Raw genomic sequence first — 15,946 nt, forward strand, 5'->3', positions numbered from 1 at the left:
ACATCACACTGTACCAATCACATCCAATAGTGATGCCTCTACATAAATTACTCCTTTCACTTCTGCTCATTTCACAGGATATAGTTTCCTCATGTCACACTTGACGTCTTCACCCGAGACTCATTTCCAACCAGCCGCAACAAAGTAGGCTGTGATCTATCCTCTCTTCCTTTTATTTCCTGTTTAAAGCTTGAGCTCATCAACATCCAACAGTGATGTCGCTGTGGGCTGACAATGTCAAACAGGGATGTCACAGTGGACTGAAAATATCCAACAGTGATGTCACAGTGGACTGACAACATCCAATAGTGACGTCACAGTGGGCTGAACACATCAAACAGTGATGTCACAGTAGACTGACAACATCCAACAATGATGGCTGACCACATCAAACAGTGATGTCACTGTGGGCTGACAACACCCAAGAATGATGTCACAGTGAACTGACCACATCCAACAATGATGTCACAGTGAACTGACAACATCCAACAATGATGGCTGACCACATCAAATAGTGATGCCACAGTGGACTGACAACATCCAACCGTGATGTCACAGTGGGCTGACAACATCCAACAGTGATGTCACAGTAGATTGACCACATCAAACAGTGATGTCACAGTGGACTGACCACATCTATCCCATCATTGTCTAGTAATGTAAGTAAGTAAAACTCAGATTACATGTCTAGTTTGGCTTATTACATGCAGCATATTGTAACTCAGGCTCAGTATATAGTTTGTTTATAGTTTTTTTTTCCATTTAGTGGAAATGCCAGGTTTCGGTCAAATTGAGCTGAGTGATAGTTACATTAGTCTCGACAGTTTTATTTCTTTATCCAGTGACGTGTGTCTCGGCCTGTGACTTGCTTTGTATCTCCTCTGGCTCCAGAAGAGGGATCTGAGTTAAGACAACACTGCCAGATGACAGGAGGTGTTTCTCAGTCTACTCATTCATTCATCAAGTGCAGTGAAATAAGACATACTGTAGCATGATCAAGTCACGAGTTAATTAGCATTTTTTACATTGCACTGATGACATATTTATTCACCATACAGAATATGTCTTATATTGCCAGTCAAGCTGAGCAGACTCCTCACCTGTTTCACTCAGCACATGTTGTGGCATGGCCCTCTCTCTGTCACTGCAGAGTGTGTGCTGTAGTGGCAGGGGCAGCAGATGGAGCAGATGTTAGTGTCAACCCTCTGCATGTGTGCAGACATGCAGCATTCCTCAACCCACCCACACGGCGTCTTCTCAGACACACCATTTGCCTCCTGCTCTCTGCTGGCTTCAGACTCCTTGCAAAGGTAAATTGATGTTGACTTCTTTTAGGAGGAAACGGGTGTATTGGTGTTGATCTTCTAAACATCACTGAGAGAAAGAGTCGAACAGGCACATTCTGACAGTTTGCAAACTTGTATTCTTGGTGTGCTATTCTAAAACACATTTCACAAGAGAGATAGATCATCAGGATCACGTAAATGAATGATAATCTGCGTGTTCAAGATTGTTTATTAGTATTTTTATTATCATTTAGTTTTTTATGGGGTTTTTTAAACTATTATTAGTGGGTGTGCTGTTGTATATTGACTTTTTTTAAATCAATAATAAAACAAATCTATAACACATTTCACAAGAGAGATAATCAGCATCACAAAAATTAATGATAACCTGCATCAGGATTCATTATTTTATCATTTATCTTTTTTTAAATCACATAATACAGAGAGGAAAGATGGCAAGATACAATTACAGGCAATCATGTGATCTCTGAAGATATATTATTAATTTGCTGTGAGTTACTGATTTGCATGATTGCAGTATTAAGATAGACATATTCTCTCTCAATGTTTGAGCTATTTTTGTTTATTAGAACAGCCAAAGTAGGCTACCATGTTTTGGGAATTAAAAAGAAAACACACAAGTCTCTGAGAAAAAAATGATCCATTGGTTTTAGAGCTTCTCCTCTGCCGGTGACTTATTGATTTTTAACTTTGCTGCTATTCAGGGAAAAAGATGTCCCCCATATCTTTGCTCTGTGTTGTTGTAACCCTCTTTAAAAGGACAAACTCCAGCACACACACATATAGCCATTATTGCTGGGTAGTGATTAACACAGAGGTGAGCCTATCAACACAAGAGGTTACCTTGGCAACCAGGTCTGTGGCACACTGAAGTCTGGGAGAAGGAGCAGCGGCGGAGAGGAGGGGCAGAGGGCAGCTCTGTGGAGACGCACACACACATTCGCCCTGTTGCTCGTGCTCATTTTCTGGGCAGAAGAGTCGTGACTAACCAGAGCCTCCCCTTCATCCCCCTCCCCTCCATCTGTGTACGTGCTTTCTCTCACTGACTCACTATCATGAAAGAAAGGGATCTATTCAGGACTCAATAGGACATAATATTGGGAAAAGATGTGATACCTCCACTGTATTTTTTCCTCATGGTGGATGGATGGTAACAGGATGCGAGTCTGACGCTGCTGAGGTGTCTGAGGTCTTGTTTCTTTTGCACAGCAGCAAATGTGTTTGTTTGATGTCAGAGCAGCTCTGATCAGAGTGACGGGGAGGCTCCATGCTGCGCTCAGGCACCTCGCTGCTCTCACATGTTGCCACAGCAAACACTTAGATCCCATGTCTATTTACTGCCGTCACAGCTGGAGCGATGGGGGCACCTGTGGGATCAGCAGCGACTTTATTTAGACCCCAACCGTTCCTGCACGCCAGAGTCTAGCATCTCCACCACTGCTGACCACACAACACTTTCCATTCTCCTCATCTTACCACCCCCCCTCAACCCGTCGGTCAAACACACATCAGCTCAGACTGAAATAAACATCTCTAGTGTTACAAGCCTGCCGGGATCGTGGAGATTTACAGTTGCACCTTTGTACACTTTACTTTCTCAGGGATATTCATTCATCAACTTATTAGCAGATGACACAGATACTCTGATAATCTGCTGAAGCTTTGCTCACACACACTCCTCAGGCTTGAACTCTCAGCTTGTGCCAATATGTTTTCCTCCTTCAGCTCTCACATTGGGACTGAAATGTGCTCGTGTCGTGATCGTCAGCATTCCCCCTGAATGATTTTTAGCAGCCTGAATGGGATCACTGTGCTCATAATTTACTATTTGGACTGACAGATCTCTGCTGGCTCTCAGAAAGTGTAAATAAGTGGCCGTGGCTGAACAGCACAGGTTATTGAGTGTCCATACGTTTGAGAGATGTGCAAAGGATTTTACGGTTAAATCACAGTGGCAGCCTCTGCACTGTCAAGCCCATCAGTTATCTTGTGTTACAGGCGGTCAGGGTTAATCAATGTCACTACCCGCTCATTCAGAGCAGACAGCTCCTTCAGAACGTGGCTGCAGGTGCTTGTTATTACGGTGATGGTGTCATTGTAAATTTTCAGCCTCCATGGCAGACTGTGGAGCCATATTAAACAGGAGCGTCTTCCCAGAATGCCTCTGACTCATCTGACATTTCAGTCTGAACCCCAGTCCCCGTCTCTCCAGCCTGCAGCTCTATCTTTCTCCCTTTATCTCTCCATCCATCTTTCTCCCGCTTTTCTAATTCAAGGTTACCACTTTTTAAACATCTATCATCCTTTTTTTTTCTTTCAATTTATTGCTCATTCCATTCACAGACATTTTGTGTCACCATTTCCTCGTCTCTTTAAACATTCATCAGGTGAATTTCAATCAACGTGAGCTCTTATCGCTCCTCTGCGCTATAAAAGGATGCATAGCATTTCAAGTACAGGGTCAAAAATCAACAACTGTTTCTGCATGATGAGGGGGGAAAAAAGAGACAGTCACCTTTGCACCAGTTTTTGTGGTTGCACCGCCTGGTACTGCTGCTGTTTGTTTCCACTTGATTGAAATTGGGATGTAATTAGGAGTGACTCTGAGGCAGGGGCCATGGGTTTATGGATAGCGTAATATCTCCCCCAGGAGCACTTTGAAATAGGATTGACTTTGGAAGGCATGTCTAATTATGGTTTCGTACACGGATATTTTCACTGAGGGCTGCTCAGAAAGCCCTGCAGATGCAGCTGCAGTCTTGAAGGTCTCAGAGTTGTGGCCATATGGATCGTCCGCTGTGTCGAGCTCTGCGAGGATATCAAGCTGTTTCCTCCAGGGCAGGGCATAATGAGATTTGAAATAACTGACCTAAAGAACAGACAGTATATTTGTTTCCGTATATGCCTGTCGCCCACCATGCCAGGGCAACATTTAAATTGGTAATGTGTGCCTTTGTGTGTGTGTTAAACAAGTGCATAAAATTAGGTTTCAAGTCAGCAGCAAACTGAAATGGAAACATATTGCCTGAGCCACCGGGGAGTGTGATCCTACATTGTTTATTTATTGCATCTCCAACACTGAGTTTGCTCTCTGGGTTTTTATAAGTTCAAGACCTGCAACATGAGCACTCAGGTCTCTGCAGGCATTCAAATAAACAGTTCACGTTGTATGTTGACGCTACTGAGTCAGTCACTTGTACGGTAGAAACCTTTAGGGTCTATTAGCGAAGTTAACACATTAGTGTCAATGAGGTTTAACGTCTTAACGCTAAACAGCACGCCAGGATGTTGAATTGCATGCTGAGTTATTTTACCAACCAGAGCTCATGTGTCTGTATACTGTAGATCTACATTGCAAACTACAGCTTTTTAAACTTAATTCTGTCAAAAATTACATAAATCTATCATAGTTCATTTATCTGTCACAAAATGAATGCTGATAAGCTTAAATTGGAGAGTTTATGCTCCACTGACCTCAGACACAAAGCACCAGAAACATTTTGAGGAAAACAAATAGTCTCTTGTTTGGAAAGAGTCAGAATTGCAAAACCCATCAAAATTGCTTTGCAGTCAGGCTTTGATGATTCTACTCGTAGACAAGAGGTTTGTTTGTCCTATAGTTGCATCTCACCAATAGTTTTCAGCATTGTGCTCTGGGGAGGTGCTTGATCCTCTCACCGCTTTTGTATGAGGAGTAACTGATGCCATGGAGAGAGAGAGAGAGAGAGAGAGAGAGAGAGAGAGAGAGAGAGAGAGAGAGAGAGCACTACCGATTCAGTAATCCATCAAGGGGACAGACTCATGACTTTCTTTTCTTTAAATTTCTGGAGCTAGGGGTTTATAACATATCATGAAACTCACAGTTATGGCACATTCATTTCTATGTGACCCGCCTCCTCAATCTGACCTTTGACACTGGAAATCTCACAGCTCTCCAAAGTCCAGCCAGTTTTACAGAGCAGGGGGGGTTGACCTCTCATTTAGGAAAAATTGTTTGTTTATAATCTTGTTTCATAACTGCACGGCCAAATAATCCAAGCATCAGGGAAGGGAGGGACGCAGTTTGGCTGCAGTGACTGTAAGGACAGAGGTTTAATGACACTACGATGTTTGATAAAAAGCAGTTTCATTTACAACTTTGTGGACTGCTGCTGTAACCGGATTTTAGAGTATATTCAAAGATGTCAGTATGTATAAAAATGTGCAAACTCTGTGAACATTTTTTGTGGACCCAAAACATCAACTAAATAAAAGAGCTGCTCACAGCTGGAGACGATTAAATTGAGTAATAAATATGGTAAGAAGGCTTTGGTGAACAAAAAAGTATAAAATCCTTTGCTTTCTCTTTTTTTTTTAGTTTAATTGGCAGAATCTGAAATGTCTAAAGCCTGGTGCCTCGTGTGAAACAGGTGTAAATGTACAGTCACATCTGCCCTCCATTCAACTTAATTCCCCCTAAAAAAAGATGTGTATGGTAGTGTATTATTGTACAAAAAATATTCAGTGTATAAAGTATAATTTGAACCTGTCGCATGTTATGATGCTGATTTGTTGTAAGTGCTTTGTAGCCCTATTTAGATGCCTCCCATTGAAAAACTCACTGAAGCATAGCAGTGGAAGAAGCACTTAAGTAATAGGAGCAATACTGCTCTGTAGAAATACTCTGTTACAAGTAAAATTCCTACATTCGTGGTTTTCACTTAAGTAAAAGCACAAAAGCATTAACAACAAAAGGTAAAAGTACTTCTTAGGCAGCTTGGTCCCTTTCAGAGAGTTATATTATCACAACTGCAGAACCGTCGAGTACCAGTGGGTGTTTTCTGTCCGCCGGCCTCAGGGGGCAGTAATGAAACCCATTACCTCTTATCACACCTCAATGAGGCGAAGAAGACGCTGCACACAGAAACTACTGGGACAAGCGACATAAAGAGAGATTTATGCTTCATCAGAATTGTTTTCTTACACCCAGTTTCAGTTTTACAAGAGAGAAAGCTTCAAGGATGCAGACTAACTGGTTGGTTTTGCAAATGCACGTCCAACGTCAGATAAGCTAAATATCAGTGCTGCTTCCCTGAGCTTCTCTACAGGAAACATCCAGGACCGCCTAAAGAATATAGGCTTAGACAGACTAGTTTGAGCTTGGTTGAAAAAAATAGAACACTAAACTTGCATCCACCAATAGAAAAGACTCGCCTGAATAAGCAAACATGCCCCTCCTGCCTCCTCCTCCGCTGTGTGGCACTAATCACCCCTCATACCGAGGCAGCGCTGCCCTGCACACGCCGCTCCTGCCAGTGGACAAACCGATGACTCGTATTTCTGTTGACTTTCACATTATGTTATTGGCTGTCGCGGTTTGTCTCCCACCACCTGGCCTCTCTCCATCCCCCTGGCCGTCTGTATGATCGGACTGACTGAAGGTAAATGTCCGGAGAGTGAAAGCAGCGGATCCGTGCCCGCCTGACTGGTGCAGGCGGTGAGGGCGCTTTGAAAACCTCCATCTCTGCCATCTCTGAGTGTCGACTGGTAAGTTGAGTTGTACATCTGCTGGAGGCAGTTTATCGTCGTCATTTCGACCTGCCACGAGATGGGTTTTAACTTCAATTTAAACAAAGCATTGGTACATTTCGAAATGTGTTTGTGTGTGTTTTAAAGGCATTTATTTATAGGTTTTATTCGGGTTGAGTTTCATGATGTTTTGCCTTTAAAGAAGACATGTTGCTATATGCGGCGTGTTGTTTAAAGTGGGACACTACCATTACACTATTTTTATATTCTACACTTATTACGATCTGTTTCTGACACCCGAACTTGTCAACGCACGCACACATTTCGTGTCACGCGCACGGGTACGAGCAGCGCGTGCGCAGAGGAGCGGTTCTCATTCAAGGCTCAATCATAAATGATTGAACTTGTGGAGTCATTCACTGAAAGCTCCACATTTTCACAAACTGTGGCCCTGAAAGACAAAGCAGGTATTACACTTTCTTTCCACGAAGAGGCAGTCTTAAATATTTAAAGCTTATAAAAGACAACAACAATTATTTAGTGAAATATCCATTTAGGGATGTGTAAACTGCTGTGTGTAGTAGTGGCCTGATAATCACAAGTTGCTCCCTTATAATGATATTTGACATTAAGACCGCTAACTGATTATTTTCATTATCAAATAATCTGTTGGTTATATTCACGGTTAATCGATCATTTTGTTCATAAAATATCAGAAAGTAGTGAAAAAATGTCCAACCTGTCCTCTTCAGATTGCTTCAGTAGTTCAAAACTCAAAAGACATACAGTTTCTTATCAGAGATGACAAAGAAAAGCAGCAAATCTCACATTTAAGGAAGTCCATTGTTTGAAAAATTAATCCGTTTTCAAAATAGTTGCAGATTACCTCTCAAATTTAGTTGAGTAATCATTTCAGCTCTATTTGATATTCAGTGCTTGTAGCAGCAATTATGGGTAATGATAAGTCTGACTCATTAGATCTTGAACAGTGTGATATGTTTTCAATGTTTAAAAGTAAAGCAGAGTCATTCCATTTATCTGTCTCATCTGTGTGCTGTAGTGATGGATGCAATAATTCTTGTTCGACTCCACACAATATGCTTCTTTGTGTGACGTGTCTGACAAACTGAGAGGAAAGAGGAATCATTTGTATTGTGCATTTTCAGCCGTGTACTGTTTGTCCGCTTGCCATTTCTCACTACATGACGCGTGGCCTTGTCTGCAGCTGTCCATGTGAGTTTGCACAGTGTCGGTGTGTGCGGCATGTTAAGGCGTAACATCGTGGACTGTGTGAGCGCCGCCCAGTCGCTGTTGTTGCAGGAAAGTGCCAAAGCCGAACCCTGTCCTCAAGAGGTCCCTCCTGTCCCCACACTCATGTTGACTCTCCCTCTGCAGTTGACATTAAAGCGCTCTTGTTGTGCGGCAGCATCGTTTGTGAGTTTTACAGCTGCACCCTGTTGTGTTTGGGTGAATTTCAGAAGCTGTGTCCTACCTGAAAAAAGGAGCCACCCTTGTCATTGCTCCTCATTTTCTCCTGATTGTTATCCAGACTGTCGGCCTCAGAGTGACTTTCAGAGATCACTCAGACTGAGTAAATGGATTGCCTTTGATTGAGAGACAGTGACGAGAGCAGGGTGTCTCTTCCAGTTACCTCAGTGTTTTCATTCATCTTATTCTGTGGTGTGAGGGAGTGTCAGTCAGGAATTTGATGCTAACCAAGTTCAAGTCCCAGTTCAGGACCAGCTGGCGTTGAGGTTTCGCCATTAAGTGTCGTGAGAGCGAGGTTGCTGTCAGGGCTGCTGCTCTAGTTTCCCTGTAGGTGGGTCACGTTTCCAATTTGTGTTAGCGGAGGTGGAACTGGACCCCTGAGGAATCTCCTCACAGAGAGAGAGAGAGAGGGAGAGAGTAACGGAGATGTGCGTAAGATGATTTGTGAGGTGGGACCACCTGTTGACAGTCCCACCCTGAATGATTGAGAGGGAGGTTGTTCTTCAAAAAGAAGAAGAAAGGTTGGTTTGCCTCAGGACGAGTCAGGATGTGCAGGAACACAGACAATGTCCCGTAAATCCCCCTGACCCTCCTCAGTGTTTTTTTGTGGAGAATTAATCCTCACAGCAAATTTGATTGACAGCGAGCTGCAGTATCCAGACTATCTCCAACATTACAGTAGATTTTATTCCTCTGCATAATTCTCCCTCCTCCGCTCTCTGCAGCCTCTCCTGCCCTGCCCGGGGTATAAATAACGGATAACATGTGGACGGAGCAAATCTCAGCAAAGCCCGGCGCTGTGGTACATCAGCACTTTGGAGAGGGCCAGGGATTATTTGGTTCTCTTATCTTGCTCATCTCTCCGTTGATGTGGCTGCTACTGTCTTGTACTGTGGTCAGGAGGTTGCCGCAGCAACAGAGTTACTTATCTCAGATCTATATATGTTATCTGTCTCCATGAATTTATGCGCCAACTGTGCATCCCACTGAAACACAGAATGACTTGCAAGCAGGACATCTGTTCATAGTTCACTTTTTCAGTCTTAGCAAGATGTCACAGTTAGTGTAGACTCTGAATCACTGCCCACATCCCAGATTCTCTTCAGCGATTCAGAGAGTCTGGTGTTCTCATTGATTGCAACAACAACTAATCAGAGTTTGTAGGTGAGATTAGAAAAGCGACACACAGCTTTATAGATTGTTGTAAGTCAGATACACCAACCTCAAATTCAACATTAAATACATTAAACCCTCATCAATAGAAATGTTTTGGCCACTTGGGGGAGCACAACATGCTGTAAACCCACTGTAGTGTATGATGGATTTATCAGAGGTTAATGAGAGCCATGAGACTGAACCAAAACAGTGAAGTTGTGGGTCATAAAACCAAAAGAATGAGCTGAAAGATGCTAAAATGTTCTGTAAAGCTGAGCAGAACTGCCCAGTCAGGTGATAATTCATCACTAAAAACTCAGTATAAAAATATGGATAAACTTTAACTGCTCCTAGAAACCGCTACTGCGTCCATGTCGATCTAGTACATGCATGTCGACTGAACAAACAGGAAATATAAACACAATGTGAGACTGAATTATGAGTGAAAAACAAATGGCAGTTCAACTTCATGATTAAGTGCTGTTAGTGCTACGTGTAGGACAACTAACATTTTTTTCATTATCAGTTAACCTACCCATTATTTACATAAATCAATTAATCATTTGGTCAGATGTTGATGTTTTCAAATTCCCCCGACCAATAGTTAAATTATCAATTAACTGTCAGAAAGAAAAGCAGCAAAAATAGGGATGTTTGGTATTTTCGCTTGAAAAATGACTTGATTATCAAGATAGTTGCCGATTCATTCTCAGTCAGTCACCTAATCGATCAATCGACTAATTGTCTGAGTTTGAGTTAAGCTTACATGAACATATCGATGCCCAACACAGACTAGCAGAGTGAGAAATGTGTTCTCCTACTTAGTTATTAAGTGGTATAAGATGCCTCAGTGCTGCTCTGATGGATCTCTGCCCTCCTCCTGATGTGGTTTGATGGTAACACTCGTTTTCCAGAGTCTGGATCACTGTATCTGTTGTCTCATCGCCAGCGGCGACGGTGTGGAGGAAGGTAGAATCAGTTGCACCAGAGCGCGACCATGGCAACCATTTCAGAGGCAAAGTGCAGCGTGATTGGCAACCGGGAGCGAGCCCGAGAAACATGAACGGGGAGGGAGGAGAGTGTTGCTTTAGCCTTTGATCCTTTTTTTTTGTGGAAAGAGAAAGAAGACCATGCTGAGGTGGCAAAGCTGTGATCGATAGGAGGAGCGGGTGTAGAGGAGGTGAATGTCTTTGTTTTTTACAGCTGGGAGGTTACGATGATGCAAGGAAGCTCCAAACCTTTAGGGAAATGAAGATTAACATGTAAAAACAGTATTTCTATTAGTACTGGATACATACATTTCTATTTTCATGCAAACTTTGGACAATAAAACCATTAAAAACTGAAGTTATAACCTGTTTCATGTTGATAGAGAATATCTTTATCTATATAATGAAAAATCTGACAGCTGACGTTTTTATCTTGGCATTTAAAGCAGTTGTTCCCAACCTTTTTGTCTTGTGTCCTGTTAAAACAAAGAAGTATTTACTACCCCAGTTGTGACCATTTGAACTAAAACGTGATCTTTTTCTGTATTTTATTTTTAGGCCCTGGGAGGCAAAATGATCTAGTAATTTTGTGTAGCAGAAATCTTTTTTTTCTGGTTCCCATCCTGTGCAGGTCCTGACCCAGAGCTTGGGAACCCCCAGATTTAAATGGAATGAGATGAGGTGGTATAAATTTGTAGTTGGATCACAAAGTTAAATTCTGTCCCCGCGTGTTTTTGATTACAGTCTCATTAATAAGAAGAATGCCAATCTGTCTCTGCAGCCTCTTTGCAGGCGACAGAAGGTGTTGTTTTTCTTTTCTACAGGTTGAATTCCAGTTTAAAGCAGTTGACCCGTGTGTCTTGTTAACCAGACTGTGGCAGAAAATGAAAGAAAAAGACCTGCCGGCCAGACTGGTGCACAAGGTGTGGATGACGCACGACAAGTGCAGCAGTGTGTGCAGTAGCGCCTGGAGCTGTGGGCTCTCTGCTGATAACTTAAGTATTAACGCAGGAGGCTATTTCCATCACATGCAGCCAGAAATGTTGCATTACGGTTCCCATAATATCTATTTCTTCATGATCTGTGTCGTGCATCTTCATGTTCATGTTACAGCTCATAAATGGAAGATCATTTTGATCCTCTCTCAGAAAAAGAAAATGAAATTAGCTTAATAAACTTTAGGAAATTCCGTGCTTAAATGAAGTGTATTATCAGCACAATTTGGTGTGATCGCACAGTACTTGATTGCTTTCCACCCCGCCATTTGTTGCCATCCAAAACGACATTAACAGCGGCAATAGCCAGAGAGACGAGAGATGTAATCTGTATGTGAGGGCTGTGGATGGATGAACATGAGATGAGGTGAGTGTACGCCTCCAGGGGGTCTGCGCTCGCAGAGGGAGGCAGAGGGAGGCGTGTCTCGGCGTGCAGCATGGAGGCCGTTCGACCTGAATGTAGAGAAAACATACAGTACAGATGGACTGGTCTCTCTAGCTGTGGATCAGTAGGTCACAGCCTCACAGCAGCATGTTTTAGAATTAGTCAACTGTTGTGACTGATCTGTAATTGTTTTGTCTGCTTTATGGATTGTAGCTCTCTTGTTTTGGAGTCTTTGCAAACAGCAGCGATGTTACTCATCCTTGTGAAGTGTTTGTATGTTTGTCAGCCTGAGTGCTCAGCACACAGTGACACAGGGAAATGTTTAAATTAGACTGAAAGTGAAATCTGTTTGTGTGTTACAGGAGCTGTCTGGCTGGTCTCGCTGCACTACTATGACTCTGAGCTCTTGAAGGTTGTGCTTTTTTTTCATTTAAATTCGCTGTCCCTCTTGAAGCCTCTTGATTCCTCAATGGGTTCCCGCAGCCAAGGCTTCTTCCACCACCACCACCATCGTAGCTCCATGGTGCCCACTGCAGTGCCGAGGCTGCTGACTGAGAACGGCAGCCTGCTGGGGGGCATCGCACAAATCACCCCCAACCTCTTCCTCAGCAGAGGGAACGTGGCATCCAACCGCAGCCTGCTGCTTTCCAAAGGCATCACCTGTGTGGTCAATGCCACCATCGAGCTCCCCAACTTCAACTGGCCTCACATGGAGTACGTAAAGGTCCCTCTGGCAGATATGCCCCACTCCCCCATCTCCTTGTACTTCGACAGCGTGGCAGACAAGATCCACAGCGTGGGGCGAAAGCGAGGGGCAGTGCTGGTGCACTGTGCGGCCGGGGTGAGCCGCTCGGCCTCTCTGTGTCTGGCGTACCTCATGAAGTATCACCGCGTGTCTCTGGCCGAAGCCCACGCCTGGGTCAAAGCCCGCCGCCCCGTCATCCGGCCCAACGGCGGCTTCTGGCGCCAGCTCATCGAGTACGAGAGGAAGCTGTTTGGTAGAAACTCTGTTAAGATGGTGCAGACGCCCTATGGGGTCATACCTGATGTTTATGACAGGGACCGCAGGTGCCTGGCTCCGTACTGGGGCCTGTGAGAGAGCCGCAGTGAGGGATCGAGGAGGAACGTGATGATGAGCCCTCTTGCCCTTCTGGACTGCAGGTTCATGCCTGTTCAGGACAGGCGAAGTGAGACGCGTGTGAGTGTACATCTGTGTGAAGCTTATTTAACAAATACCAGTGCGCTTGGACAGGGGGAGTCAAACACTGGTTGTTGATGGTGCTGCTGTTCGTCCAACCAGTTGTCTCCATTTAGCCTTTGAGCGGGAGCGAGGCGACTTTAAGCCCAGAATCCTTACGACCAAAGGATCTATTGGGACCACAATGATGTCAGACACCAAGAGGAAATGTGTGGAGGTCGGTGCTGTCTATCTCCTTGTCTGTTTCCAGTTCCAGTGGAGGACGAGCGCTCTGTGACGGTGTTAGCTCTGACAGCGATGTGACTGAAACCCTTTTCCTGACGTGATGTCATGTGGTGGTATTGTTCCAGTTTTGCAGTCGTCTTTAGTGTGAAGGGCAGCAGCATGCTCTCAATTTATGGTAGCATTTAAGATAAGTGTACAGAAAAAAAAAAGAATATAGACAAATTATTTTATTGGAATGTACTAATAGTGAGGAAAAAAACTGTTTATGGCACACGTTAACTGAACATTTAAAGATGTTGTTATATCTACCTTTTTTAAGGTGAAAATCTAGAAGATGTACGCTAGAAGTTGAGGTTTAGGGGGAAGTTCCTGTGTACCACAGGGTTGACTGTTCCATCCTGTGACCACACTATGTTATTGTAGTGCTATTTGATTCTGTATTAAAAAAAAAAAAATCTGCCACCTCAAGGGAACTGGTAGCTCTATTATAGATGCTTGGAAGAATATTTTCTATCCCACTGTTTTTGCCTTGTGTCCATATTCGGGTAAGGTTGCAAAAAGATCAGTGCAGTACAGAAAACACATTTTATTTCTCTGTGTAAACCAGCCGACTTTTGTGGTTTGGCGATGTCACACAGGCTGAAGATCTGACTTGTGCTGGTTGTAATTTTAGCTTTGCTGCAGGTGCTGCCCACGCTCAAAAAGCACTGTTTAGCACTAGATAGTTGTAGGGGTGAGACAAAAAAAAAGTACCGCAGTAAATCACAATGCACACCATCATCAAGACCAATATAATCACATAAAAGAAAACACAATGCAGTGATTGTATGGATTCCTTACTTTCAGTTATGTTTACATGGAGTCGGTGTTAACACGTGTGTATCTGAGAGGTCTAACAAACTTTTCTTCCTCATAAAACATTTGCAAAGTGCAAGAGTTTTTAAGTGTTTTAAATCCAGCATTGTTAACGTGCTAGTGGTCTTCTTCCCTGCCTTTGCTGACGCGTTGCTGTGTTTCTTGGCATATTACTGCCACCTGTAGATCAGTGGAAAAATGTGAAATATTTGGCAAGATTGTGTGAAATATTTCGCATGTGCGTCTACAATACAAACTAAACAGGGACCCACATGTGAAAACAGCACTACTGGTGATCCAAAACTCCACAGGTTACCTTTTAATTGATTCAATAAAACTGGTGAAAAATTCAAATCAAACACAAACTGGCAGCATATGACATGCACCAAAACACACCACTGTTCTACTTCCCAGCATCAACTCACATTAACTTATCAGAGAAGCTGCAATTTTAACACATTTGCCGCTCAGATTTGGCACATCATGGCTACCGTACAATGACCACTTCTTCTGTCTGTCATCTGTCAGATGATGCAATGCTAAGTGAAGCTGCCAGTGTGTGTTTTGTATTTAAATTGACGCCTTCAAATTGCTTATTTTGTCCGACACACAGTCCAAGAGATATTTACAGTGATTTAAAACACAAAAAGCAGCAGATTCTCACATTTTAGAAGCTGGAACCAGAGACAAATGATTATCAAAGTTGTTAACAATTGTAGTCATTATACTACATCATGTGTCGGGGAATCACCCATACTGTGATACCGTCGTTATCGTGGGCAGTGAATGTATCGTGTCAGTTTTGTATTGTGATGTCTTGACTCTCACCCCTACACTATAGTGCAGTATAATATCACTGCTGAGTGTCAGACATCTAACAGACTGCAGTGATGTTGGATGTGGTGTAGAGTGTAACAGAGTTGACATTTTAAACCCACAGAGATCAGTGCAACAGCACTTTTTTCCAACAATGCCATAATAGATTAAGTGTGATATTACAATTTAAATAAAGAATAATACATTTCAGGGGTAAGTGATTGTCAGCAGGAGGAAGATGTTCTTGTCCGGAGCACAATCTGTAATCTGACTTCAAAGTATTTCATGCCCCAAGACTGTGATATTAAAATAAAAAATAAAAAAAACAAGCTCATGTCACCGTTTGTGTTCAAATTTAATAGAAAACTAACACTTTTACTGGAATCAGAATGTACATTTCCTTATTTTTCTAACCACAACGATATCTCTGAGATGTTTTCAAAGGCCTCTTGATGTTCATTCTGCACAGCTATTTTCCCCAAGAGACGTCTTCAGATGTCAAAGAAATGTTCTGTCATTCATTTTCATTTGCTGTGGCAACAGAGCAGCAGGCAGATATTGATATGGAGCGCTATTTGTCTTGTGCCCACACTTCTGAGGGACCTCCAAAGTGGTCTCCACAATGAATTCCATTACCCAGAGAGACGACCACCGCGGAGATGCACAAGTGACAGAGCCAAATTATACACTGCACACACACACACTATGTTCTCACTAAAACAAAATATCATCTTTTTTGTTTCCCCGCCTCCTCCCTTCGTCTTCGCTGTGTTAATGTGAGTGCATGCGCGAGGTTTCCGGGGCATAGTCAAGTGCTAAAAGTAAATGCATCCTTCACCGGCAGCAGGATATTATCATCCATCATTAAAGCAGTAAGCGGAGCCATTTGCATCATCCTGAGCATCAGAGGCAGGCCAGGCTCCAGCGGTGCAGGCCATGCAGAACGAACAGCACTGATGAAGTTTTGGGAGATGACATTCAGATGGGAGCAACTCAACAGGATGCATCAGACTCTGGTGAGCTGC

General features: G+C 43.1%; 1 protein-coding gene across 2 annotated transcripts; it reads left to right on the forward strand.

The window, feature by feature from the left end:
- Positions 1-12,296: 12,296 nt before the first annotated feature.
- Positions 12,297-15,547, forward strand: dusp14 (dual specificity phosphatase 14). Of its 2 annotated transcripts, XM_070906302.1 has the most exons (2): positions 12,348-12,915; positions 15,366-15,547. In XM_070906302.1, the coding sequence occupies exons 1-2, from the start codon at positions 12,348-12,350 to the stop codon at positions 15,545-15,547; spliced, it is 750 nt and encodes a 249-aa protein (XP_070762403.1). The 2 variants fall into 2 exon arrangements, with proteins under 2 accessions (XP_070762404.1, XP_070762403.1); XM_070906303.1 differs by lacking the exon at positions 15,366-15,547 and having other exon boundaries at positions 12,297-13,055.
- The last annotated feature ends 399 nt before the right edge of the window (positions 15,548-15,946 follow it).

The sequence above is a fragment of the Enoplosus armatus genome, chromosome 5 (genome assembly GCF_043641665.1).
Source record: "Enoplosus armatus isolate fEnoArm2 chromosome 5, fEnoArm2.hap1, whole genome shotgun sequence".
Classification (NCBI taxonomy): Eukaryota; Metazoa; Chordata; class Actinopteri; order Centrarchiformes; family Enoplosidae; genus Enoplosus; species Enoplosus armatus.